General features: G+C 39.8%; 1 protein-coding gene across 6 annotated transcripts in view; it reads right to left on the reverse strand.

The window, feature by feature from the left end:
* usp2a (ubiquitin specific peptidase 2a) overlaps positions 1 to 27,277 on the reverse strand; it is a 42,062-nt gene that overhangs the window by 13,740 nt on the left and 1,045 nt on the right. For 3 of the 6 annotated variants that reach the window (XM_056374492.1, XM_056374490.1, XM_056374493.1), the window contains exons 2-3: positions 25,677 to 25,796; positions 16,248 to 17,082 (exon numbers count right to left, since the gene is read on the reverse strand). In XM_056374492.1, the coding sequence (XP_056230467.1) occupies positions 16,248 to 17,009 (762 nt within the window). In that variant the 5' untranslated portion in view covers positions 17,010 to 17,082; positions 25,677 to 25,796. Of the gene's footprint in view, positions 1 to 4,734; positions 5,274 to 16,247; positions 17,083 to 25,676; positions 25,797 to 26,454; positions 26,577 to 27,277 lie in introns of those variants that run through there. The other 3 variants (XM_056374495.1, XM_056374494.1, XM_056374491.1) reach the window with 2 other exon arrangements.

The raw sequence follows: 27,277 nt of genomic DNA on the forward strand, positions 1-27,277 counted from the left end.
GGAGGCATCTGAAAATCTGCTTTTACATTTAGCTACTCTTCATAATAGTTTAGTGAAAAAAATAAATTACAGTATTTTTTACATCTATATACTTGCTGTATATAGATGTAAAAAAGCTCTTGATATTTTTGCATTAGACATTGACATTAGAAGTGGACGGATAGGGACAAAATCATCAATCATGGTGCATGTAATCTTAAACCACAATATCTGCTGTGTATATAGTAAAAAAATTTACAAACAACTAGCTAATAATGTCTCAATCTATTATGTAACAGTGGTGCAAACATCACGCAGAGATATTAAAGGGATAGTCTGGCAAAATGCCTGATGGTTGACAGACACTCAGTTGCTAATTTATTAGGTACATCTGGCTAAATCTAATGCAGTTAGGCATTAGGTTAAATCCTCCTACATGAAGGTTATAATGTTTTTATAAAGTTTTTATTGTTTTAAAGAGTCTAACTGTGTGATCATTTTGGAGGATGGAGTCTGTGGTGCATTATAAAGCCAGGTGTTTCTGTTATTTAACTTACCCTGATTGATATAAAATGGAAGAGTGTATTTCCATATCACTTCAATGACATCATTAAATTACCAGAATAACAATGATTACCTCAAGAAGTTGAAGTATCATTTAGTCACCCCACCACGGGACACATAACCCTCCAACGAAACAACGAGTAATAATTATCACAATATTCATGCATACCACTGGGAGCGCAAAATGCTAAATCAAAATCAATGTGGATGACTAATGTCTAATTGCAGTATTGGCAATGCTGTAATAACAAGCTGCCCAACACCAAAGCAACAACAAGTGCCACTTCCCCCCCTCTGCTCTGCCTGCGTCTCTGGGGCTGTAAACTAAACTTCACACTACCAGCAGCAGGATGCCTGGGTCCACCTGGCAGTGCCGAATGCCAACTGCTGATTGGCTAGCAGAGCAGCGTGAGAGAGAGAGCTGCAGAACAGTCTGTTCTGACCTGTCTCTGTGTTTGGCAGACCATCATAAACAATCTCACTCCCTCTCCCTCTCCCTCTCTCCGACTTTCCTCTTTAGCTACCATCAAGTTTCTCCCATGTGAGAAAAAAAAGTGACATGTTCGCTCACACACACACTAGTTTGTGTGTGAGTGAAAACTGATATTTATTCCTCCTGTCTATGAAGCACAGAGGGATGAAATCAGTCACCAGAGCTTGTTGAGCCAGTGTCCGGTGACGTGGAGGCCCAGTTCATCATCACTCTCACACACACTTACATGCAAACAAGTAAACAGTGAGATCCTCTTACTGAGAAGAATGGTTATCTTTCTGAGAAATACAAATAAATATAGCCTACGATCCTATGAACTGGCGCTTTGGTTGCATTTCATTACATCAAAGACTGAGAGAAATCAGTTTTCACACACTGCCTTCACCCATCAGGGGTCTCATGCTAGAACCCAATGTTGTTTACATAACAGCTAGAGAGCATGTGGCCATAAGGCAATGCACTGGCTTGTTTTATAACAGCCCTGTTCATCTTCACACATCTCCACTGGGAGGTATTTCTCTGCCAGGAAAAAAATGTACGCAGTGGTAGAAAAGTTACTACTACAAGCTAACAGGCTTGTGTTTACATTATACTGAAGCCTGGGCCCCTTAGACCTGTTCACTACATACTACACTGGATGATCACGCCATAGGCTTCGATACACACACTGACGAAAACTGAATACAGTGCCTACACCTCAGAATTTTATAATATAGAAATACCACACGATATCTGAACGATCTGCAGCCAAGTTTTTCCCACCGAGGTGGAAAACCAATATGATATATTCAGACTATGAAATGAACTAAACAACACATGCTGATCATATCTATCTTTAGCTGAAAAATCAATGAGGATAACATCACATCTTTGAGAAGAATCGCTTGGTTATAACAATATATCACACATAGGATAGATGGCATGAGTAAATAAGTTAAATTTAACCAATACTAACTACTTTGAACACTTTACCTAATCCTTAAAACATGAAACAACCCTGAAAATCAGTCGGGGCAAATATTTCAAAGAAAAACTTAATTATTTAGGTTACAAATGTTTTTGTTTATCTGCCACTGGTAGGACAAACAAATACAAATTAACTTGTTGATTATTTTTTAGATCCCAAACAGACATCTCATCATTATATAAACATACCTTGTTATGTTTTGGTTGCATTTGGTAGAACAAGTTAATTATTTCAAGCCAAATGTAATCATGAAAAATTGTGTTAGAAGTATAGAAGTAGAATACATTCACATTCACAAAATATTCATATTAATATTGTATTATTAATCTTATATAGCACAGCCTTTCAACTAAATTAACAGCTAAAAACCCAAAGATATTCAAATACAGAGAACCCTTGAACTGAAAGAGCTGTAACCAATTTTAATCAATGATTAATTGATTATCAAAATTGTTGGGAGACTCATTTTATATTTGTATTTATCAAGTAGGCTTGGGTGATATCCAAAATGTAATACCTCGATGCAGTCCAGCCCAAATATCGCGATATACAATATTATTGTGAGGGTTATATATACAGTATATTAGGTTTCTGGTATAGGCAACTGCCACTAAACAGCAGTTCAAAGTTTTATTTGTCACATGCCAAGGTACAATGTACAGTGAGTAACTGTCCAAAACTGTAAAACAAAAGAAAAAAACTTTTTTAATATGAAAATATCTCATATGGCAGGAAGTATCGCAATATTTGATATTAACAAATATCAGCCCAAGCCTGTTATCAACCAAAAGATCAGTTTATAAATTGTTTCAGAATTAATTTTTATACAATAACAAGCTATCGTAGAGGACAAGTTAGAAAGTAGACATTAGAAAGTAGAAAGCAACCTTTAACTTTACAACTATGTGTGCTGGTGAGCTGAGCCTGGTGTTCTCTCATAACTAATGACTCTTGCACAAATTCACACAAACACAAACACAAACACAAACACACACACACACACACACACACACACACACACACACACACACACACACACACACAGAAAGACAGAGCATATTTCTTTGGCATGTATGTGGTGGGCTGTAGAGAGATGATGAGCAAGAGCGGGCGGACAAGGACAGGACAGGAGGAGCAGGTGGGTGATGACAACAAAACAGAACGCGTGCCAAGCTTCCAGGCCTGGCCGGCACTAAAGTGTATTCTAATGTGATTTCTCATTACATAACAGAATCTGGCACACAGCAGCTTGGGAACACACATATACAAAACACACATAAAAAATGACAGCGGCAGCAAGGCAATAACAAAAGTCATTCCTCTTCTCCCACTCATATCAGGACAAATATACAGCTGACAAGTCGGCTTTTAAATCTCACTTTACCCGACCATATGTATGTAATTTTAACCTCCATTTATCTACACAACGTATGACAGTTTTAAGGCAAAGAACACATATCAGAATTTAACTGAGTGCACATTCAATATACATCAGTTTGCTGCAATGAGTCATTTACTAGATATGGGAAAATCACTGTCTAACACTTCTGGTTTCATTTATGTAGTGAATGTCACAGATCACAGAAATCGTTCCAGTGTGGGAGGACTTATCAACATAAAATCTACAGTAAAATCTGTCTCCCTTCACTTTTTGGCAACTAGTCCACAAGTTTTAATGTCCTGTATTTATCTAACATTTAAAAAGGCTTTTCCACCCTGACAGAAAGAAAGTGCAGGGGAAATCATCCTCTACCTTTAACCTCTGGAGATACCTGAAAAGAGCAAAAGCAACTTCCAGTTAAAAGTAATGCCATCATTTATTTGTTTGAATGCCATAATGGCTTAAAAGCCAACTGTGTTCTGTACATTATGTACTCAGATCTACATGTATCTATATATGAGGCTGTGACTATATGGAAACAGCCAGATGCAACATACACATCATAGATGGCTCAGTGCATAAAGAAAGCCCTATCAGAATGGGTTATTTCTTTATTTTTTTCCATTATAGGCCCACAGTGGGATACATAAGAGCAGTGTAGTAAGAGCAGCTGTAAAGTATGTGGGGGATTAAACGGTGGTTATATAACCAGTGACCTGCCAGTGCAGGCCTACTGATCCTGGCACAGCGGAGTACAGCGGCTTAAGAGAGCGGCTTACCTCTGCAAATGACTCACTTCAACGTTAAACTGACATCATCTTTCACAAAATACATAACACTGTCATAAAGATAAACATCTGTGTCCTCTTTATAATGACAAAGAGCCTCATTTCTGCCTGCAAGGGGCCATAACTCTCCCACAAGATTTGTAAACCATTGCTCCAATACACAGACACAAACATTTCAAACAGTATGAAGTAATGACCTTTTATTAAATTCAGTATAATAAAGCAGGAACGCAGTACTTCATACATGCTTTATTCTTACTGTACGCTCACACTGCGTGCTACGACCCACCGCGGAGTATTTTGGTGACATCAGATAATGGATACCACACACGCACCAGTTTCTGTGTTACTGAATAACTGCTGCTTGGTATATTATATATGCATCGCTTCATTAGTAGCAGCCATTCACAAAGCGTCGTGCGAGTGTCGCAGGTCTGACAATCAAAAAGTAATAACAGAAAAATAAAGATTAAATTGCCTGATTTTTTGAATGGAGTTTGGCTTTACGTTCTCTTCGCAGCAGAGAGATCAGGGATTATAGCGGGCACTATCTCTTTCTTACCTTGGCTTGGTTTATCAGGAGCCCTACGAAAGTTGACACCAGCACCGACCCAGACATGCTGCCTTTTCTCCGCATCTCCTGCTTCAGAAACGGGAAAGCGGCGGCCGGCGGCTCCTCAGGTACGGTCACCGTGTAGGACTGTCGCATGCTCGGCATGCTGGCGGAGGGTTGAAGCCGACTACCGGTGCGAGTTATTCAGACGAGGGAAGGTTTTCTGAGCACTCTTGCTCTTTGATTGTTGAGCCGTTTTCTGTTGCGGGAATTAGACGTTTCGGTCCGGTTCTGAAAGGCTCTTTGCCTGTTGTCATTCATTCATTCATATAACGGTACCAACCTCACAAATCACGCCGAATAGAAGACCTGTGGCTTTCCCTTTAAATGACTCTATGAAGAAAGATAAACGCAGGTAAAACGGATAGAAACGACAGAGGAGAAACTGACTGCTGTAGCACTATACGCAGATGTTGGCAACGCGCACGTAGAGTCCATAGAGTAGGTCTGTAAATGGGAATAAATGTATACCGTGCTCCCATTCCGTTTTACAGGACTAAAGCTCCGCCCCTTTTGGCTCGGGTAAAAGTCAGCCCTTGACAAACGTCAGCGACCGCCTCCAGCCGTGCTGCCTACGTCAGAGCTCATCCTTCTCCACGCTGCTGTAACAATCTGAAGGACTAAAGCTGTGGTACAACTCATCTCCATAATTATAATGACACAAAACTCACCTATATCGTCCTGGCCTTGAGTTATATGCCACGATATATTGTATTAGATGCTCTGTAACAGCATTAATGGCTATATGAAAGACACGCTGCGGAATAAATGTGACAGTAGGGGAGTGTGTGTTTACTACAATCTGACCCGGAGGTTCTATATTTAGGATCTTTGGTCCTAAAAGGGTCTTTAATGAGGTTCCGGTGATTCAACAGTAACACAAAGACTTGGAGTTAAGTAGTACTTTCACTATGTCACAATAAAAGGGTGAAAAGACTGTTGCTTTGTCAACGCTTGTCAGTAAATGAACAACAGAGATCATCCATGAAAGGTCTCTATTAAAACATCAAATTGGGTTTTTAAGTAGTGGCCTATTAATTCTTTTTATATACAGATTCCAAATAGATTTAAAGCCAGTTTTGTTTTTTTTTTGCACTTGAGTTACTTAAGAAAACAGGATATGTTGTTGTTACCTTGACAACAGAGACAAGAAAAGCATGTAGTAACTAATGCTAAGTAAACCTTTCATGTCAATTTCATACTGCACAAAAGGCTACACAGAAAAGTGTTAAAAAATCTTATTAAACAAATTTTTTTTCTATCTTTTTTATCTTAAACTTGGCCACAGCTTGAACACAACATTGTCATATTATAATATTTTAAGTTAATATGAGAAACTTGTTAGCATTCAGCTGCTTAGTTACACATCCAACAAATGCAGAGCAACATTAGCATTCTTTAGAATCATGTTTCCGGCCTCTTTTAGCTTTGTTTTGGTCTCTTCTAACTCCTGATAGATGCTCCACGGTTGGTTGCAAACTTTAGGAAAACAAAACAACTTAAAAGACACCAAGATGACACTTTCACATACACAAACTCGATGATCTGTTGTTAGAAATATTGACCAGAGCAGCTTTAAGGCTGAGTATCCAAGTATTTTTAATGGTTTACTCAGAAATAGTAATAATGAATAATAAGGAATAGTTGAAGAAACTTAAATTACTTCCAGCATTAATCAAAATAACAGACACCTAAACCCTAAGATTCATCATCGAGGGAGTCAGCAGTAACTTGTTGACTGGGTTCACCTCTCAGGGTTTCTATAAATACATTTTGTTGATTGCTAGAGCTGGAAGCAAAATTTTGGTAAACATGCAGGTGTTGCATCTGTGTTTGTCAATTCCATGAGCACAGTCTGGTGGTACACAAAAGAGTGATTAAATCTGACTGAACCAGAAGGACTTGGAAAATGTGCTGTTACGTCAGTTTTGAGTAAATGAGGGTGATATTTCCACAGCTTGGATGGCCAGGAATAGACCAGCTGTTTGTCGTGAGCAAGAATTGTTGAGGAAATATTAGGTGTAGGAGGATATAGTACTGCTGGTGGTTACACAAGGCCGTTGACTACAAGCACCTGATGGCTCTTTGAGGGTGTGATGACAGATGGTCTTAACCTAGACATTTTCTAACAGAATATGCAGCTTATAGTAAGCCATCAATTTACCTGAAGGCCTAAAACTATTAACACCAAACTAATCAATAACAAAGACAACACAATGTGCTGTAGTTCACTTCACACTTACAGGGAGTCACCGAAATATCAAACAGGAAAAAAAAAACAGTGTGTTAGCTCTGCTATCTATTCAGCTACTGACCATGTCAACTCAACACGCATTTCCTAACTTGTCTTTAGAGAGAGGGAATTATAATTCACACTGTGCTGATTTTAGCTGAACTGACGTCTGGAGTGACAGGCATGTCCCCAGCAATAATCTCATGACCCATGCTCAAGTGTTGTGTGTACACAACAAACAGCCAAGAAGCACATTCCATCACCAGGCCCAACATGAGTGTATGCCTGAACGTCTATATCCTTGAGGTGGAAAAAAACTACAACCTGAGAAGGGGCACAGAGTCAATGTTTGTGTTCTGATATCTGATGCAAAGAGCTGAGCAGTCTGGTATAAAAATGGGACAAAAGCAGTCTCTGAGCAATGTTATCTAGGAGAAGTCAGAGTACAATTATCAAGGGATAGCTGTTCTATTCCCTAAGCTAAATTAGGCACATTAGGCTGACAATCTATTCATTCAAGTGTTTAAATTTAACCTGGCTAAAACATATTGCTTTGGAGGCCGATGAAAACAATTCATTGTCGCTGATGGCAGACCTAGGCCCTTTATTATACATTCCTACAAGGTACATAGCATTCTTTAACTTGTTAGCACTGATGTTATTGCTGAAATCACCTCATCCAAAGTATGAGAGAGAGTTCAATTGAGTATGTGGGAGAGCTCCAGAACAGGATGAGACGTTCTGTGTCACTGTTCTAGAACAGGATGAAGTCTTCTGTACAGTCACAGTAGAACTGAATATCTGATAAAGTCTCAAGTTGGCTGCAAAATCATTATGCTAGCAAAACCGATCAAGCTGTTAGCATGTTCAACTGACCTTTTTTGTCAATTAGACTAGGTGCTGATCTGCTCATAATTAGGGAGTCTGGGTCTAAATCAGGGATTCTGTGACATAATTGAGACAGCTGTGCAACACCAGAAAACAAACCCAGACATTCTCAGCCTAACCTGTATAAAAATACTGATAGAGCAACATGAACAAAAATCATATAACCATAAAGCTGTGGTAGGCAGAATTTTTTTTTTACCCCAATGGGGGAAAATTCCATAATCACCTTTCAGCATATTGTAATTCAAGTGGTCTGAGAGCAAACTACACGTCTGCACCTCTGTTTTCAGCCTTTAGACAATCTAGCCCCAGATGGGACGAGAGAGAGCCTGCCTATTGGTTCAAATGGACATGTGTCGATATCAGTGATGCATTTCAGAGATGGAGAGAACTTGCTGTACATTTTCTGGACAGGTAACAGACTGCTAACTTAATTGTCCTGTATGTGTTGTAATGGTTGGGTGTGTAGGTAGATTAACCATGTTGCTATGTTGAATGTTGCTAATAATTTAGCCTTCTGGTAACCATTCTAGATTCCTGCCTACCCCTGTTTTAATGGATTTTTTAAAACTACTTTTATTATTGTTTGTCTTGTTTCAATCTAGGGGATACTTATACTCCACATTTTGGAAGACAGTTACTATAATTTGAGGAATGTAAACAGAAAGTATAATGTTATGTAGTCAGTTAGTTAGCTGTGGGCTACAAGTTAAGTTTTTTTTGTCTATATTTGTTTACATTTAGGCAAGCTGGCACCATTAAAAGTTAGCCACTACTGGATTACTCTGATACTGAAGAAAACATAAAAATTTGATGATTCTGAAGTTGTAAACAGCGTCTTTCTGTCCTATGATTATTTGTGATTGACATCACAGAATAAATCACACATTGAATTTAAAAATATGTGTCATGTCTGTGTGTTCAGATTGAGGTGTGACTCAAGAGAAGATTTTTGGTGTAAATTGCGTCAATCAGGCGCCACTGCTGCTGCTCCAGCTGCTGACTGTATTGATAAATAGGCCAAATCATAAAAATAACTGATTCCCATTGTTTTTAGAACAGCAGCTCACACCTGTGCCTTTAACCTTACACGGTATCTCTGCCTCACACACACTGAGAAAAATAATCATAACTCAAGGTGCACTTTTCATCTTTTCTGGAATTTTCAACAATACACAATATATGGTGTATAATACATGTAATGTAGGTAGGTAATGAGAACTGATCTCCATGACAACTGACCAAATTCCCTCTCATGATGAAGGCTCTTGAGCTAAGACTACTGTCAAGTCAAACTATTATTTATTAGTCAAGAATGAACTTAAACACTCCATATTTACGTCATGGCTGGGACCAAAGACAACAATATCTAGGTGTGATTGGGCTTCATCTGCAGCAAGGCAATCATTGTATCAGAGTGTGGGAATGAAGGGAAACTGACCCACAAAGCAAAGCTCTTGATTTATTCATTTATAGACTCCATCAACCCTCAGCCATAATAATGAGCTTTGGGTGGTGACCAAAAGTGGCCAAGATAAGAATCCTAAGCTGTTGGCTAGACTCACTGTGCATAAGTGGTTGAAGATTTATGCAATATGAGAGAAACCTGGTGCACTGATGCACTGAATGAACAAGTGAAGAATCTTTTTCAGGTGGTTTTGGTGCCTGATAATAAGGTCTACCAAGCACAAATGACTAGCTAGTACATGATGATTTCTCTAGACTTTCAAAAGAAGCAGAGAAATTAAAAAAGAACATCTGGGCTGCTGCACACCCTGCTGTCACCCTGACCCTGACCTAGATAAGCAGCTAGAAAATAGTTGGAGGAGATAGATACTGTATAACTGACTTCAAAGCACTACTATTGCTCTATGTGTAAAAAGATTTGAAAGTATACCACTATCAATACACATATTGATACTGATGCCCCCATAGAATTGTACAGTACTGGGCCAACAGACACCAGCTTCAGTGTAATGTTAAAATAGCTGTCCTGATAGACCACACACCACACACTGACCCTAAAACCCTCGCAGCCAAGAAGACCCATAATAACAGCTTACAGCTACTAAAGCACTGGCCCTTATTTGCCAAATAACAAAGTAAAGCTCCAACTCGTACACACTGTATTTTTTTTTTTATCAAATCATAAGCTACCTGACCAAGGTGGCAAATTGAGAGTCAGACAGTCTAAAAATATTGTTGACTCAACAAAAGGTCTAGACACAAAGACTGAACAGAATACATTCTGGCACAATCAAGGCAGTTTTCACTCAGGCATGCCAACCTTTGCTGGATGTTTGTTAGCAGGAGCCAAAGAGTAAAAATGTGAGTGAGAGGTTGTCATTGTCTTTAAATTTGAGGTGAGGTAACACTGGACCTTGTTTGGACAGGAATAAACAGAGTTTGACTTAAGTCTGAGGCCAGATACTGATAGTGATTTGTGGCGACCATGATTTTCACACAGGTTGTAAACAAGCCAGCAGGAACACATGAAAAAGAGTGAACCTTACTACACTCAATTTTTTTTAAATGTATTATCACCTGACTGCTTGTGTTTCTTGCACTGTTGGACTTATTTTCAGCAGTAATGAGATCTTAGCAATTATTTTATAGACAACTCACAAGCTAATTCACCGAATATGTGAAAGGCTTGTACATTGACATCTGCCTTGTGTCTTGTCAGTCTATTGGCTGTGAGCCAGACAAGACAAAATGCAAGACACCACTATGACCAACCAGCTCCCAAAATTCAGTGAACAAGATGTACATAATTTATTGTATAAAGGGATATTTCCATGTCTTCTTTGATTATAAAGCATGTCTAGGTTCTATATTAATACTATGACAGCATTAAAACGCTCATTTACGGAGAAATGCACACAGCCTGTATTCAGAAAAGAGCCGTCAGGACTTCTGTAACTTTGTGATGTCACAATGAAACAGACACCGCCCTCAGCCATGCCCCAAACCCGGCCAACCCACCATCCAGCCTTTTTTCATGGTTTTAACTTTATTAACAACAAAACACCAAGTAGTCATACTGAGCTAGCAAGCTACAAGGTAGAAAAATGTTCAGGAATCACTGCACAATCATTGGGTGTCAAGAAGCCATATAATCATTGCACAGGATAGTAATATTAGAGATTAACGGCTAAAGCTAATTTAGGGCATCAGAAGAAAGCCTCAGAGAGCAACACAATACACCCTATTCTTGCTGGAACTCCAAAGTCAAGCACGAGAGAGGAGATGCACATCTATATTGAGATGGTGTTTGGCACTTAATACCACAAATATATCTTCTTAAGGATCAATACTTCAAATAAAACAATGATAAAATGTAAAATATGGGACCTTTTAAAATTCGTAACGAATCCAAAGAAACACATGACAGCTACATGATGTGTTGTGACAGTAACAGTAACAATAAGACTGTATACAGCAAAACAAACACTGTCAATCTTATACTTAGTAAAGTCATTGAAATGCTTACATCATATGTTTTTTACATGTTCTGATCTGATTTGAATATTATGCATGAGAATCAGGGAAAACAAGGGTGATGATAGTCATGTTAACCAGCTTGCCTTACTCATAAACATGGCACAAGATGAACTGGACCATGAGGCACCAGCAGCTGCTATTTTTGTGTTGTAAGCTTCTGAGAAACTATCAGGATTGGGTTTACCTTACTTTGCCAATGCTATTTCAGGACGAATTTCAACACTGGCATAAGTGAGTTTAAACATTCGTATTAAAACAAGAGGAGAGTGAGTATTAATTTATGTTTTCTCTCATTCTGTTAGACTGGTATCTTCAAATTCACTGGACACTCAGAGACTGGTAAAAAACCCACACATTACATTCTAGTTATTGAGACAAAGGATAAAGTGGGAAGAATATGTGGGAGGGTACTTATAGCTGAAGCTGTATACCTGCTGTATATCTGCTGCACTGCGTTCAATAAAACTTTGGAAGCAGAATAAAGAGGTGGTTATCTTCACAGGAAAACAGGGAGCAATCAATCTGGGGTAGAGGGATATGTAGTTGTTTGTATACTAAACATGACCAGTGACCAGACAGCTGGAGTTTGGGTTGAGCAATAAAACTGTCTGCAACAAGGCACTGCTTATGGGATTTCAATGCACACAGAGTAATTTAAGTGTGTAGATCATATTATTTTAGCTGTAAATGTTTTGGATCTATGCTATGTTGAAACACAGCAGAATAAAAAGGAAAAAAGCTTTAATGTAATGCTGAAATTTTTGAATATTGCTCACTCTGTTTCACAATTCCTGGTTCAAGTTTCTCATACCACTGAATCAGGAAGTGATGTAGCACAGCTTAAAATGCACAGTATAATAAAGTTAACTTATTGAACTGGGCATTGAGAATTCACTTGATTATTGCGGCTAATATCCAAAACTGATCATTTCATAATATTAGAAAACTGTTTAGTTGCTGATATCAATTACTGTATATCTCTAAACCAAAAGACTATTTGATCTGTAGTGGCAGAATGTCTCCAATACATCTGGAAAAACTGTAAATCAAAGTAAAAAATTCCAAAATATATTTTTGCTAAAAACTGATGAAAATTATAAGAATGACAGAAAATAACTGGCTACTATTTTGACAATCAATTAATTGTAGTCATTTTTTTAAAGCAAAAAATAAAAAATCTCTTGTTCCATTTTGTCACTTGTGAATTATTATTCATCTTGTTAGTAAAGTAAATATCTTTGGGTTTTGCACTGTAGATTAGACAAAACATTATACTTTAAAATGTCATCGGGGACTTATGATGGGCTTTTCTTTGCTATTTTCTGTCCATGTGTAGATCAAATGGTTAATCAAGGAAATAATCTTTACATTAATCAAAAATTGAAAACCCCTGATAATAAGCATCTGAGTTTATGCTAAAATTGTTTGGTGTTTACTTCTTATGATGGACAAAACAAAGCAAAGATTCCCTCCTTTGTAACAAAAAAAAAAAACAAAGCAGCACTCCACGGAGTTGCCTGACGATGGCTGAGCTAACTTGACACGAGGAGAGTTCACTAAGTGGTCACCGGGGCTGTCACTGTGACGCTCATCAGATAAGATCATTCATAATTTTTCCCCTAAAATGTGTCAGACATCAGGCACACCCCACAGCACACACCCACTCTACATGACTGTCATATTGTAAGGATTTCTAATGGGTGACACAACTTACATGCACATATGCAGGCCAGCACAGACGCACATCTTTGACTGAGCTTTATCAGCAGACCATCAGACAGTATAACTATACAATCATATGTAGCTAATGATTTTTTCCCGAATTGATTGCTGTTCTGATTAATGTATTAATTGTTTAGTCTAATAAACGTCTCCAATAATGACACATGTCCAATAAAGTTTAGTTATTTTTACTCAAAAGAAAAGTTCAACAGAGTCATGTGTGTACATTAAATGTTTAGCTGGAGCCAGCTTAGCATAAAGACTGGGCAGCTAGCCTGGCTGGAGTCTCCACTCTCTGCCTGGCAACTGCTCCCCGTCTAGAAATAGTCTGTCTGCCATATAAGCCACCCTAAAATGGTGATGATTGCTCGATTAGCAAAATGACAAGACATTTCATGTCAATCAACTTATCCATTCAAGTGAGACTATGGAATTTTTTAGGAAGATATAACATATTCCTCCTCTGACAAATGAGAAGGCGAATTCATAGCAACAAATTGCATTTTCTCAGTTCAACACACTGACAGGTTTTGCTGCTACAAGCCTGACATGATCTGGTATGAGCAGTAGTTTATGGTGGCTAATGCTTTCAAATGTCAGCAAACCTTTGAATTATGTTCCTGTGGACAGGACATCACTGAGTCATTTGACTGACTTGAATACTTCTTATTCTCCTCTTGTGCTACAGTATATGAAATTTACATTACATATAAAAAGTTACACAGTCTTTCTTCAACTATTTCAGCTCTACACATTAATATTGTGGAAACATAACACAATATTAAACTCCAGACCTTCACTGAGGTTCATTGCAACCTCAGTGTTTTGGGCCTTATCAGTGCAGACGCCCAGCCCTGAGGGGAGCGGGTGATTAAATGTGCCTGGACTAACAGAGGCCTGGTGTTAATTAACAGTACAAACAGGCCAGCTGGTGACATCCAGCCATGAACTCCTCTGTCCGTGCATGATGGATAAGTGTTGATTACTTGATAAGTTGAAACTTGCCTGTTCCACCGCAGTGGAAGTCAGATGTATTTTACTGTGTCTGTCACGACTAAACAATGATTTTTATTTTTTTTTTTTGTGACCAAGATGTTTTGACATGAGGTCGTATGAGTCAGTGACCAAAACTGTTATTGACGCAGGGTCCATGATTACGTGGAATAAAATCAGCCTCCTTCTGTGTCACATATATACCGTATACTTTCAAATGAATGTTTCTAGCAAAAAAAAAAAAAATTAAAAAAAATCTTTTTATCCAGAGCTTAATTTTCAGTTTTAGTACAACACCTCTTTGTTATTCAATCTGTCATTCAGTAGTCTCATGGTGATGACAAGATCTTCATCTTTGTCTCAGGAGAGCCAAAGATTTTGTAATGTGAGGCTCGTGTTAGGTCACATTTATCTGTTTCTGAAGGGCGACTTGTACAAGCTAAACAGAAGCACCTGACTAATTGGAAAACGTACGGCTGAGTGTGTTAAACCTCCCGTACTCCATATGCTAGAGTCATTCAAGTGCATACAGCAAGTACGTGTCATGAGAGTGACAACACACTGTACAAAGCCAACATCATCTAACATAAATATTTTTGGTACTAACCTGGGTCATAGCACACTGTCAAATACTAAATATATACAAATTGTTCAATGTGATTTTCCTCAGATGGCTGTTTGTTTTAAAGGCCCTGCACACCCTTGGTGAACTCACACAGCTGATTTGAATTAATTTGGCTGATTAGACCTCATCTCAGGACCATGTGTGTTTGTGTGTGTGTACAGACACTGATTAGTACAGTGCGTGATGACCTCACATAACTCTCAGTATATGGTTTGGTGCTGTTGTGTAGAGTTTTAATTAACAATTATTTTTTGTTATCAATTAATTATAACTCCATTATCATTTTCTTGTATTCCTGGTTAATTGTGTTGTCTATCAAATGTCAGGAAATAATGAAAAGTTGCCATTATGTCTCTCCAAAGCCTAAGATGACATCCGTCTGACCAACAGACTAAAAACCAAAAATATTCAATTTACTGTGACATAAGACAGAGTCAGCAAAGCAAAAAAGAAAGTTACCCAAACAATGACTTCATTTGAAAAATATTGCTGATGAATTTTCTGTTAATCGACTAATTGTTTCAGTTCTATTGTTGGATAATAAGTAATGCTGTTACACATTATTATACATGCACATTCTTTAGCTATATTGCTGTTTTATGGGGTTCCATCACAAGATCATCTATAAATACATACAGAATGAGTCTTCCTTTTAATGTGGTGAGCAATCAGGAAAATTAATACATATTATAATGAATATGTGTTTGATCCCATGTTTTAAAATTATATTTTGAGATATAACAGGCTCATAACTACCTGAAATGTGCAGAAAAGCACTTTCAAGCAAAGATTAACCACAAATTCTCCCTAACTCTCTCCTCCACCCTCCTCCACTCATGGTAACAGGTTATGAGGACTAATCCAGAGGGGAAGTGGGTCAGTTGTGTTTTCTGACCTGCATAGACAAGACTCGGTTCATTAATACTGAACTGAGAGAGGAGGCTAGTGGCCTGCAGACCCAACTCATCATAGCCCTGTGGCTCCTTAAGAGTGGTGTAGGCTAACTAATTGGTGGGTTGGATGGGGTCAGGTGTCCATGCTAAGAGCTCATTTGACGCAAAAGCATGGAACAACTTACATACACAGAAATAACGACCTCCAGTTTGTATATGATAGGACTGTTTCTTATTATGTTAGGAGACAATACTGTAACTGTTTTACTGAAGCGCTCAGTCTACTAAAGAACATGTGAAAGGCATGTGAAAGAGTGTGACACACCTGGTCTATTATTGTACAACAGGACTCCAAGTGCACAGAAATTAATTTGAGCAATAGTGCCCCCATTTGGTAGAAAACAGTACTCTCAGAAGCAACAAAGAATTGTGAGGCTTTATCGTGTGAGAAACTACAAAAGTGAGACTAGTGTGCCTCTGTAGTGACGACTGCAGCTTTGATTCCATTCAGCCTCGCTCTGCCTCTGGGCACTGATCCCCTCTGGAGCAGTGCATCCTCAATAAAAGCAGCAACCTTTAAGCCAGCATGAGGAGATTCTCTTACCGTGGAGTCCCTGGTGGGGGAGTTGGACAGCCTGCTACTTCTCGGCTCCCATGTCGAAGAGCTGAATACTCTGCTGCTGCTGCTGCTGAAGGCCTCCTGGGTGGAGCTCCGCGAGAGGGCCTCCTGAGTAGAACTCCGCGACAGGCCTGAGTAGCCTGTGCGTGAGCTAGTGCCATACGAGTCGGACACATCGCTGGTCCGACTGCGGTAGCTCCGCAGGGCACTGGTGGAAGAGGATGGGGTGGACGAAGAGGAGGTGTCGTTGAAGCCCAGAGAAGCCAGATCCCTGCTCAAGTCACTCTGAGATACAGATTTCCGTCGGTTGAGTGAGATGCTGGAGGCCACCGGTGAAGAGGAGAGGTAGCTGGACTGGGCCGAAGACGAAGAGTAGGAACTGTAGCCGGTGTAGGCTGACCCACCACTCAGCCCTGACCCTCCATAGCTCTTGACGGGGGTTCTGCTGAGGCTCTCACTCCGGCGGCTGCTGCTGCTGCTTCCGAGGATGTCGCTGCGCGGGATGGTTCGACCCCGGTCGCGATCAGGGTCTGAGGAGGTGCTGTAGTTGCGGCTGCGGGCGGTAGAGCTGCTCAGATAGCTGGACGAGGAGTAACCTGAGGAAGAGGTGGGGGACTTGTAGGAGGACAGCCTGTCCCGCTCGCTGTATGAGCTAAGGCCCGGTGTCAGGGAAGAGCCATAGGAGCTGTAGTGGCTGGTGTAGGAGGGGCCAGCGTAGCGCTTGGCGGTGGAGGAGACGCGGGACATGCTGCTGCTGCTGCTGCTGCTGCTGCTGGTTTCTCGGCCACGGGGAGGCAGAGCCTCTGGAAGACTGCATCGACTGCAGCAACAACAAAGAGACACAAGTGTTATTCATCAGCAACAATCACATCCACACTTACATTACAGCAACAATGTAAGCAGCATCAGGACATTATTTATTCTTGCTTCACTGAGCATTCATTTAGTTTTTAAGACACAAAATGATTCAACTTACAACTGAGGGACACCAGTAAAGCTGGTTAGTTGTTGATTCAAGTGTAGGATCAGTTTGGAGGATGTAGTTTCTAGCCTCGCCTCACTGATGTAAATGGGGTGGACAAAATAATAGAAACACTGAATGTAATATAAAATTTAGCATATACTGCATGTTTCTGGCATGTCTCATGCTCTAACAAAACATTATGTTACTGACAGTTTATATAATAAATTGGTGGTGTGCAGTATTTTGTAAAGTTTTGCTAAAAAAAGAAGAGTGACTATTAAATTAAATTAATTGGTGGAGTGGCCCTTTAAAAAGAACATTAAATCCATCTATGGCCACTGACATAAAACCTCTGCATTAGAGTCCATCCCATCTATCTATAGGCTTTTACAGTGCACGGCTGGTTACCCAGGCCTGAGATTTAACAAGTGTAGCAGACATGGATATTATACCATGAGCCTACATCACATAACTATGAGGAGCATGATACACTTTGCTGGGGAGACAGATCTGTAGTGACACAATTAGCAGTAGCTTGCATGCTTGCTGGTGCACTATTTAAGTGCGATGTAATGCTGAAGGAAGGCACAGCATCTTCTTCTGGGCTTTAAATCCCACTCACGTGGAAAACACACTGGAACTCTCTTCTCCTACCAACTTGAATACTGTCCTAAAATCAACGAGGTAAATAGTGTTATTTTATCATCTCAAATTGCAAAGCCCCTCTCTTGCAGGACACCTGCACCACCCTTCCTCTGTTTCTCGGTATACTGTGCATCTCCCACCGCTATAATAGGAGAGTCCAGCTGGGTGTTTGAGGTAAAGGCAGGCAGTCAGCACAGTGTGTTCCTGTGGCAGAGAGAGGCTCTTGTTCACTTACACAGCAACGTTTGAATAAATAAAAGTATCTGGTGTTGTTGATCCGTGTTGAGTTTAGTAGGAGAGGCTCCAGTTTCTTTAATCTGTCTCTTCTCTCTCTCTCTCTCTCTCTCTCTCTCTCTCTCACTGCTCCCTATACTCTCTTGCTCTCTCTCCTCCTCCTCGGCACCCGGCCTTCTCTCCGAGTGCACCTACTTCTCCTCCTCCTTCTGGGTTTCTATCGCTTTCTCCCTCTGCCTCCTTCTCTCTCTGTGACCACAGGTTTATCAATAATTCAGCATATGGATCTGGAGTAGGCAGACAGGCAGCATGCTGAAGACAGGCAAATACTCACTGCTGGCCAAAATACACAGACGCAGGCCAGGCAGCTGTAGCCGTTCAGTTGAGTACTGCTAAGCCAGCCAAGCTAATAGCACCAACAACCTGGCCTTGCTCTAAGTCAGCCAGCTGAAGCCAGACTCGGTACATGTTCGAGGTTTGTTTCTATCGTTTGGCAGCAGCAGCGTTTGGAGGATTATTTTAGTTTTGGCGCTGTAGTTTACATGGCAACAGTAAAAACTGGACAATGTGTCTCTGACGTCACTAATAGTTTTCTGATGGGATGAATCCTGGGTCTGGATTTACTCTCCACCACCACCTTTGTCAGTTACCAGACTGAGACCAGAGAATTACCAAGTTAGGCCAATGTGGCAGGAAGCTCGGCAACGGGCTGAGATGGAATAAATAAGCATCAACCACTACGACTAGTGTCATAATTTGAGTACAAGACAATTAGCCCCCAAACATCCTCATCTTTAAGACTAAAGGTGATCAATACACGAATGACCAAATCTTTAACACTCAAGCTTGAGGCCTGAATCAGTAACTTTCTGCACTGCTGGAAGAAGCACCGACAATCAACTGTGAGCTTTGATACACAGTATTTCAATTACAGCTACAAACTTGAAAATCTGATGTAATGACTCTGATAACTGATATTGGTTGTTAAGCTATTAACTTTATTCCCAGTGCTCATATAGGCCTCGTTCTGTACTGAAAAGAAACAGTTTGATCCAACATCAGACTAAAATCACTTAAAAATGCAAAGCTGAACTGAATGCAAAATAACATCACAATGTGCAGTGATGTGACTGTTTAGATTAAAAAGCTCAGAGAACTTGTTTTCTCAATCAGCTTCTTTCTATGACTGATGTGGCCCTGGACAAGCACGTAATTTCCTGCCAACGAAACAACATTTCTTTTGTCAGTGCTTTATCATTTGTCTGAAGAATAATTTAAGTCATTTATCAAAGAAAAATTCAAAATATTTGCTTTAAATACTTTTAGATTTGAAAACGAATCACTTTTCTTTTTGTTTTAAATCAGTGTAAACTGAACAGAAATCAAAAAGACATTTGAAGATATCATCTTAAGAGTCTGGGAAACTGGGTTGGACATTTTTCACTGTTTTCTGACATTTGGTACATAAAATAATTAATCAGTGAATCTAGAAAAAGATCGACAGATTAATCGATAATGAAAATAATTGTTAGCTACTGCCTTAATTTAAAAATTAAGTTCCAGTATTCTTATCAAAAATGTTTTATGTGTTTGCTGATATAGCATTATCCATCCTGTTTTTAAATATCAACATCAGCAGTGACCACAAAAGTGGTGTTTTCTTACATGCTTTCACATTGCCTTCAACATTCAGATTTCAATGATCCATTACATTCATATTAAATTGATTTGGTTATGTTTTATGTATTAGACAAAAGTGTGAACAGGTAAATACTGTTCTAACCCAACCCTATATTTCCATGCAGATATCCAGACTGAGAGCATATGTCCTATGAATTTGAGCTGGTCATTTGCTGCCTGAATGCACAGCAAACGCACCAAACTACATTTTCAAAGCTTGTATCTCTGACTTTGATGGAGGCAAAACTTATTCATCATTGCAACCAATCCACCAATTTACGAGGGTCTGCAGCTGTTGAGCCCACCATATCCTTATCATCACACTTGCTCAAACCTACATTATGTGCTTCCCCACACTGAGTAAACACAAAGATAAAACTACAGTAAGAATCCTGGGTGATCTGCGTTACCATGAGGAGTGTTTTCTCTAACAACACTATGAGTAAGACCCGCTGTATAAACATGGCTCCTCACTGAAGCAATAACTCTCAAATGAAAGAGCTGTAATATCCAAAGACAAATTCTTATCAAATGAGGTCTCTGGTTTCCTTCGTTTATTATTTATCATTCGTTTATTTTGGGCTCAGAAACATCTTGGAATGCTATAATTCTCAAATAAGGGCAGTCTTTGTGTGTTTTGAACCCTTGCCTGCACCACCTCAGCCTTGGTAGAACCAAACCCTGCCTCATCTATGCACCTCTCTGAAATCTCACAGCTGTTTCACAGCCAGAGACCCTGAGTGAAACAAGCTCAGGCCGGCCTGGTGGGCGAGCTGCTGAGAGTGAAGTGCAAACAGCGAGTCACACCCGTGGGAGTAACACCACATAACACGGACACACAGGATTGATAAGGTGATAGCAAACTATGGATTTCACATCTGAGAGGCGATGTCTCCACGGAAACAACAAGCGCACTCGCACAAAAATGTGCCACTCACACAAATACACACACACATGCACTCTGGCTACTCTGCATTTTCAGCCTCCCCTGAGGTTGTGCTAACCAGTAGTTACCATGGCTACCGTGGCAACAAGCTGCATTTGTTTGCTTCCTACCAACGCATTAAGAGCTTAAAAGTAGCACCAGGACATATTCCACAGCCAATTTACACTTACTATCAGAGCTTCAGCCTGGCGGCTGTGTAATGCTTTGTATTCCCTTCTCCCCTTTGGAGAACCACCAAGGAAATGAACAAAAACTGCCTAACAAGCCTCTGTGCTGCTGGAAAATTGATAGAACAGGATTAGATAAAATCAAATCTGAAAAGTCAGAGAAAAACAGGAGGTGGAAATATGTCAGAGTGAAAATACAACGTTCCACTGTTATGAATGAGCTGGTTTGTTCTTCTAACTTCTACTAAATCTGTATTAAGAAAGCTGTCAACACAGTGGCAGAAGTGACGGCATGAGCGCAGGGGATGAGAAGATTCTAGCAGCTGACTGCTGGCAATTCTTGGCAAAGAGCTGGAGAGATGAGGTTTCACTTACTGGGCAGGTTTCAGAAAACCAAGCTAAAAACCTATTGGGAGCCTCACTTTCACTACCTTTTACTAACTGGATTCAAGAACAACCTAGAGACAAAAATGGAAATAAAACAAGAATACTGAGAAAACACTAGCAACTAGTGGTTAAAATAACAATTCACATTGTTATAACTTTACAATACACAAGTTTTCTGTCCATTCACAAAGTATCAACACCAGCAGTACCAAAGCTCACCTGAGTGTCACTAACGATGTACTTAATTTTGATTTTAAAGCTGCAAAGCTGCAAAAACAATTTTTATTTCATGAATGGAATAAATGACTATGTGTAATGTAAAAAATGTGAAAGACAAATTATCTTTTATTTGAAGGGTCTGAAACTACAGATAAATACTATGAAAAAAATAAGCCTTGCTAATATGGAGAAAAATATTTCTAAGACGTCTATAAAATCACAAATTTATGTATTTTTAAATATAAATGTGGATTTTTCCACATTGTTTGTTTGATTTTGATTGGGTCTATTATCTCACTGAAATGTGCCTCTGTTGATAATCCATTATTCTAATCAGGCAGTGAGTCAGATCTCTTACAGTACATATTGTCCTCTCAGGTCTCCTATGGCCTATTAGAGAGCAGAGCCGATCTTAAGTGCGTTCAGAGAGTATGTATGATGACGCAGGATGCCACGGCCGCCGTACTCCGGGGTGACATTGCATTACTGTGACATCAGGATGGATGCTTTCTTGTTTGAAGTGAGAGTATGTGTGTGTGTGTGTGTGTGTGTGTGTGTGTGTGTGTGTGGGAGTGTGTGGGTGGGTGTGCTGTGCTATAGTAAATGGTTAGCTCAGTCTCAGCTGAGTCAGTGCAGTTTTGAAGCGAGTGCTGTGAATCTATGTAAAAGTCAAGTTCAGATACAGCTGTTACCATGAAGACAGAGACATCAATGTGCAACAAGTGGCTTCATATTTCACCCTATAACTCAATTTGACCATAATACAGTATATCTGCGGTGAGTCAGAGAGGATTGTTGATCACTAATATTTAACTGATTACTTTGCTGACAGTGGACAAACTTCTATTAGCAACCAAACTACATTGTAGCACACTTAACTTCAAGCCAAAAAACATTGACAAACATGAAACCTGAAATTCACACTGAGCTTCCATTTCATTTCACTACATTCATTCAGCCCGACGTCCTGTACATGTGACCTGATCATTTGTACCTGGGAGAGGAGCAGGTTTGTTTTGCCCTGACCTCATATATCTGGCCCACAAACGTTATTTTCAGACCACAGAGAAGCATCTATCAGCCATTTCTGTAGCCATGGAGAATGAAGCCAACAAATGGATGAACTGAGTAGATTTTGGCAGTCAAAGGTCGAAGGTCAAGGTCACTGTGACCTCACGATATATCAGGAACGCCTGGAGGGAATTTCATCACATCTGGGAAATATCTGGTTCTTTTGCAACTAAATGCTCCGCTATGTTCACCAGCTAGCCGCCAACTGTTCCTGGCTGTTGTTTGGTGCTGGGCAGTAAGTGTAGAACCACTGAACCAAAACAGTGATGTTGAGAGCTGTAAAACCAAAACAATTGGCTAAAAGGTAAAAAACAAGTACTTAGAACAGACAGGAAACTGCTGAGTTGGATGATAATTCTCTGGGGGTTCATCACTACAAGCAACCCCTTCCACATTACACATATATATTTGATTCATTAATATAGGAATATTGATTAGTGCAGCTTTAAGTTATACTATTAGTGAAAGACTTTTATTAGCATTAGGAAAGGTCTAGGGTTTGGAAATGCCTGTCAGACTTTTGCCAGACTATACAAACCAGTGTTGGTACATTTATAAAGCGATGTGGGACAGTAGTAATTGTAATTATGTGAACTCACTTTGATTGGTGGGCTTTTTTTTTGGCTTCTCCATGCCACCGAAAAAAGTCACCTCAATCTAAACCAAAACAACTGCAGCAGCATAAATGAACACTTACACCAGGAAAATACCATAATGCAGACACAGTGTTCCTCTCATGGGGAATAATACAAGAAATTAACATGGGGGCTTCTAGGAGGTCTCCGGGCTTTGCTGGGTTTGGCTTGGCCTTACAGGTGGCTATATATACCCTGAAATGTGAGCAGATAAGAGACGGCCGATGTCCGTGAGGGCCACACTGACGCCCCTGCCCCCTGCCTCTCTGCCTGTTGCCAAGCATATTAAAATTAGGCTGGACTACTTCTTTACTCTGACAAGCCATAGTTGGACCTACCCCAGCCTCCCAAAGCTACCTGGGTAAACTCCATTCAACACTTGTGTTTTCCCCTCAGCCAAGTGTTACATTACAATACTGTGTATAGTTACAGATAGGTAAAAGAAAGGAAGGGACTGAAGTTGAGGAATGCAAAGTGCTGGCACAAGAATACCCAGAGTGCAAAGTAAAACCACAAAATTAAAGTGGCAACTAAAAACATCTGGTTCATAAAGATACTATGAAAGATGAGATTTAATAAAAATGTTTTTGCTTGTCCTAGTGCCTCTAGCAGTGCCTCCCAAATCTCTAGGGCTCTGACTGAAACAGCTCAGTCACCTTTCATTTTCCATCCTTGAACATACTTTATTAAACTCTCAGAAATAGGTCACATCCCCAAATGCTGCATTCAAAGGTAGCAACTGAGAAGATTTATTATTTTTCATATTTCCTACTCAAATGCATTTTCTGCTACGAGTAAACTCCCTCCAGCAACTTATCCCCATTACAATCCTTCACTACAAAAACCCAAGTTTCTATAATGTGAAAACCTGGCGAGGAGCAACCAATTAGCATTTATTATTACCACCATCTGTTGGTGACTCACATGAGAGGCCATAATGGTAGCAGTAACCTCAGAGAGGAATGAATCTGCGGGCCACAGTGATTGATGCTCCAGTCTCTGCAGCTGGGCGGTGTAATTCTTTATTCATTGAGGTAATCATTTGGTCAATTAGACACATTATCATTTGAAACACCTATCAATCTCTGCCGGTCCACTGAGTGATGCTGGGAGATGCCGTAGAGCAGTACTTTACACCTGTAGAATAGTTGCACTTTTCAGCACACACTGTATGTTTATCCATTCACAAAGTCAATCAGCACCTGGGCTATAGCTTCACTCATGATGTCACTCATTTTTGATTTTAAAGGGCATTTTGCGATTATGCTTTTCTTTATTTTCTGTCAGTGTTACAATGTCCATGTTAAACGTGGCCAAAGTTTCAAATTAAGAGGTAAATGTATGTAAAGGTAAAGCATACAAATAACTACATATATAATATATATTATAACTCTAATATGGTTCAGCTTTACTGAACAGTTGTTTGGGGACAGCAGAGTAACTTTTTACTAGCAACGTTAGCTTTCATATTTTCTGTCAGCAGACGTTTTTCACTTAGTTAGAATTTTAGTGCATTTTCCATACGTATAACTATTAACAGGGGCATATGCAAAATATTTTTATACACAGATTGTGACTGAAAGACAAAATCCACTGTTATGTCACATAATGAGCAGGTAATGGGCATAATATTTACAGAACAGAAACTTCCTGCTGTAATCTTTGTTGCTGTGGATCTTCGTGCCCTCCACTGTCATATTCTAAACCGGATCAGGCTTGAACACTTACGAATGGATCTGAGAAATTATCATTTCCAATCAATCATGTTACTCAGTTTTATGGTTTGCCTTTAGAACCTCCACACAGGTGTGGCAGGTTTACAGATGTTTGGCCAATCAGAAGAAAATGGGCTTTTAAGAAGACCAGAGCTAATATTGCCTGTTTCAGGTGCTGTCCCACCAAATGTTTTCCGTCTCCACAAATGATCATGTTTCTTTTTCACTGTGTACATTCTCTCCTTTGGCCACAAAGTGAGTCACATTGATAACTCAATGTTACCGCTGTCTCTCTTTTATAGCAATACCTCTATAAAGTAGATTAAATTCAAAGCAATAGCAACAATTACTTTAAATTGTATAGTCACACACAGTGACTCAGACTTCATTGCCCAAAATATTAAACCCAGTGTAAAAACATCCTGTGATTATATACCAAACAAAATTTTGAGGTCCATGTGAAATCATCTGCTTGGTCCTGCTCTCAGCGTCACCTTTCTAACTCTGTGAGTCATTGGTAAGCTGATGCATAACTTATTTTTCTAACCTTTTCTGACTCTCTTTCATAAAGTGAAAAAGAGTGAAAAAGAAATTCTGCTTTGATACATATGAACCATGCGCAGTGATGTCAAACTCAATAGGAATGCAAAATAAACTACATGCACTCTGGGACATTTAAGACCTCAGACTGTGGGCTAGGACAGTGTGTGTGTGTGTTTGTGTTTGTGTGTGATAGCATGTGTGTAGTTACCTGCTGTAGTTGTAGCTGTGCGTCAGTCCCTGCAGACTGTGATAAGTCTGGGGCAGCTCATCCTACTGTTGCTACCCCACAGTGCACACACACATACAGGCTTTGTGGCACTGAATACTCCTGCAGGAAAACACACAGACAAGTTACATGTCAACAATCTAATTGGTCGAGGAAATCCTTGCCCGAGGACAGCAAACACAGCACAAGAGAAATATCTTGCTTCCTAAAGATGTACACATTCACAAAAATAGCAGAAGTCAATGTCTCTTTGATTTGTTTTGTGACACTTTACAGCAGACATGTTTAGCATGAAGTGAACGCACAGGCCACCTGTACACACATTCTTTGGATTGCATGTCCAAACATTAAAGATTGATGATGCATCCTTTTGCTTGAATGATCAAATCTGGAAGAGTTGCTCAGTTATAAAGTTCAGGTAAAGAGTGTCTCTTCCAGAACTTGTTTCACAACTCACGTTTTGCAATCACAACCTGCTGCTACTCTGTATATATTTTCACTACAAATACAAAATTCATGCATTTCAACTGGTGTTATGCCCTACCCTGCTGGAAGGCTGTTCTCAGTCCTTCTACTCATGCTACAAAAATCCAGAGCTTTCTGAAACATTATCCCCTATCCTCTATCATCGTCTCCTTGAGAAGACGTATCCTACGGCTGAGGAAACAGCCCACACTGTACACATTCATCTGACAAGCAGGTACCTAAAACAAGAAAAGGGAGGAAGAGTGGCGGTTAAGTTGGTTTGTAAGAGGCTCACCCTTGTTGTTCTGAGCGACCAGGCCAATAGACAGAAAGCAATGGGGTGCTTCTTGGGAGGCTGTGGCCCCAGAGTGTGAGAGGATAGTATGAGCACAGCGAACCAGAATGCCACAGATCAAGTTACAGAGCCGGTAAATATAGCAGATGCCTATGACCTCTACAGGTCACTCAACACTCAGTGGCGTTCCAATGTGCTCTTAAAGGACTAGCATTAAGGCTTTTTGTAAGCCAAGCTGGGTAAGCATCAAGTCCAGCACACTGCTGTAGAAAGCAGATTGGCTGATTTCACAGAAATTAAAGTCTGAAATCACGATTCATCAGCAGGCACCTCTGTGTGCCACTGTATAATGGCAATACTGTATGCGCTTTTGTAGTCAGTAATTTGTTGGCTTCAGTTGCTCTGAAATTTCACATATCAAAGTGAACTTTGCCATCACTTTTAACACTGACTGTACTAAATGCATTTCAGCTTCTACATACATCAGTCTTATTCTACCCCTTATTCTGAATTAATTTTATACAGTAATCCTCATTGTGTTTTACACACATGTATATCATATAGTTGCAATACTGATGCATAAATTAACAGTAAATTGTCAAATTGAATCGAGTGATTTCTAGCACAGTAAACGGTTGAGGTATGTGTGCAAAACAATGGAAAAAGACAGACGTAGTGCTGTGGACGGTCTCTGTGAGGGGTATAGCGTTACATGACACTGAGAGGAGATGGGACGACACTAGCACAGAAGCCATAGTTGATGCACTGCAGTGGGCCGTTTCTATAGAATCCCGAACAGCCTGATTTCAGTCAAATATCAGTA

This window comes from Seriola aureovittata, chromosome 4, assembly GCF_021018895.1.
Source record: "Seriola aureovittata isolate HTS-2021-v1 ecotype China chromosome 4, ASM2101889v1, whole genome shotgun sequence".
NCBI classification, from domain to species: domain Eukaryota; kingdom Metazoa; phylum Chordata; class Actinopteri; order Carangiformes; family Carangidae; genus Seriola; species Seriola aureovittata.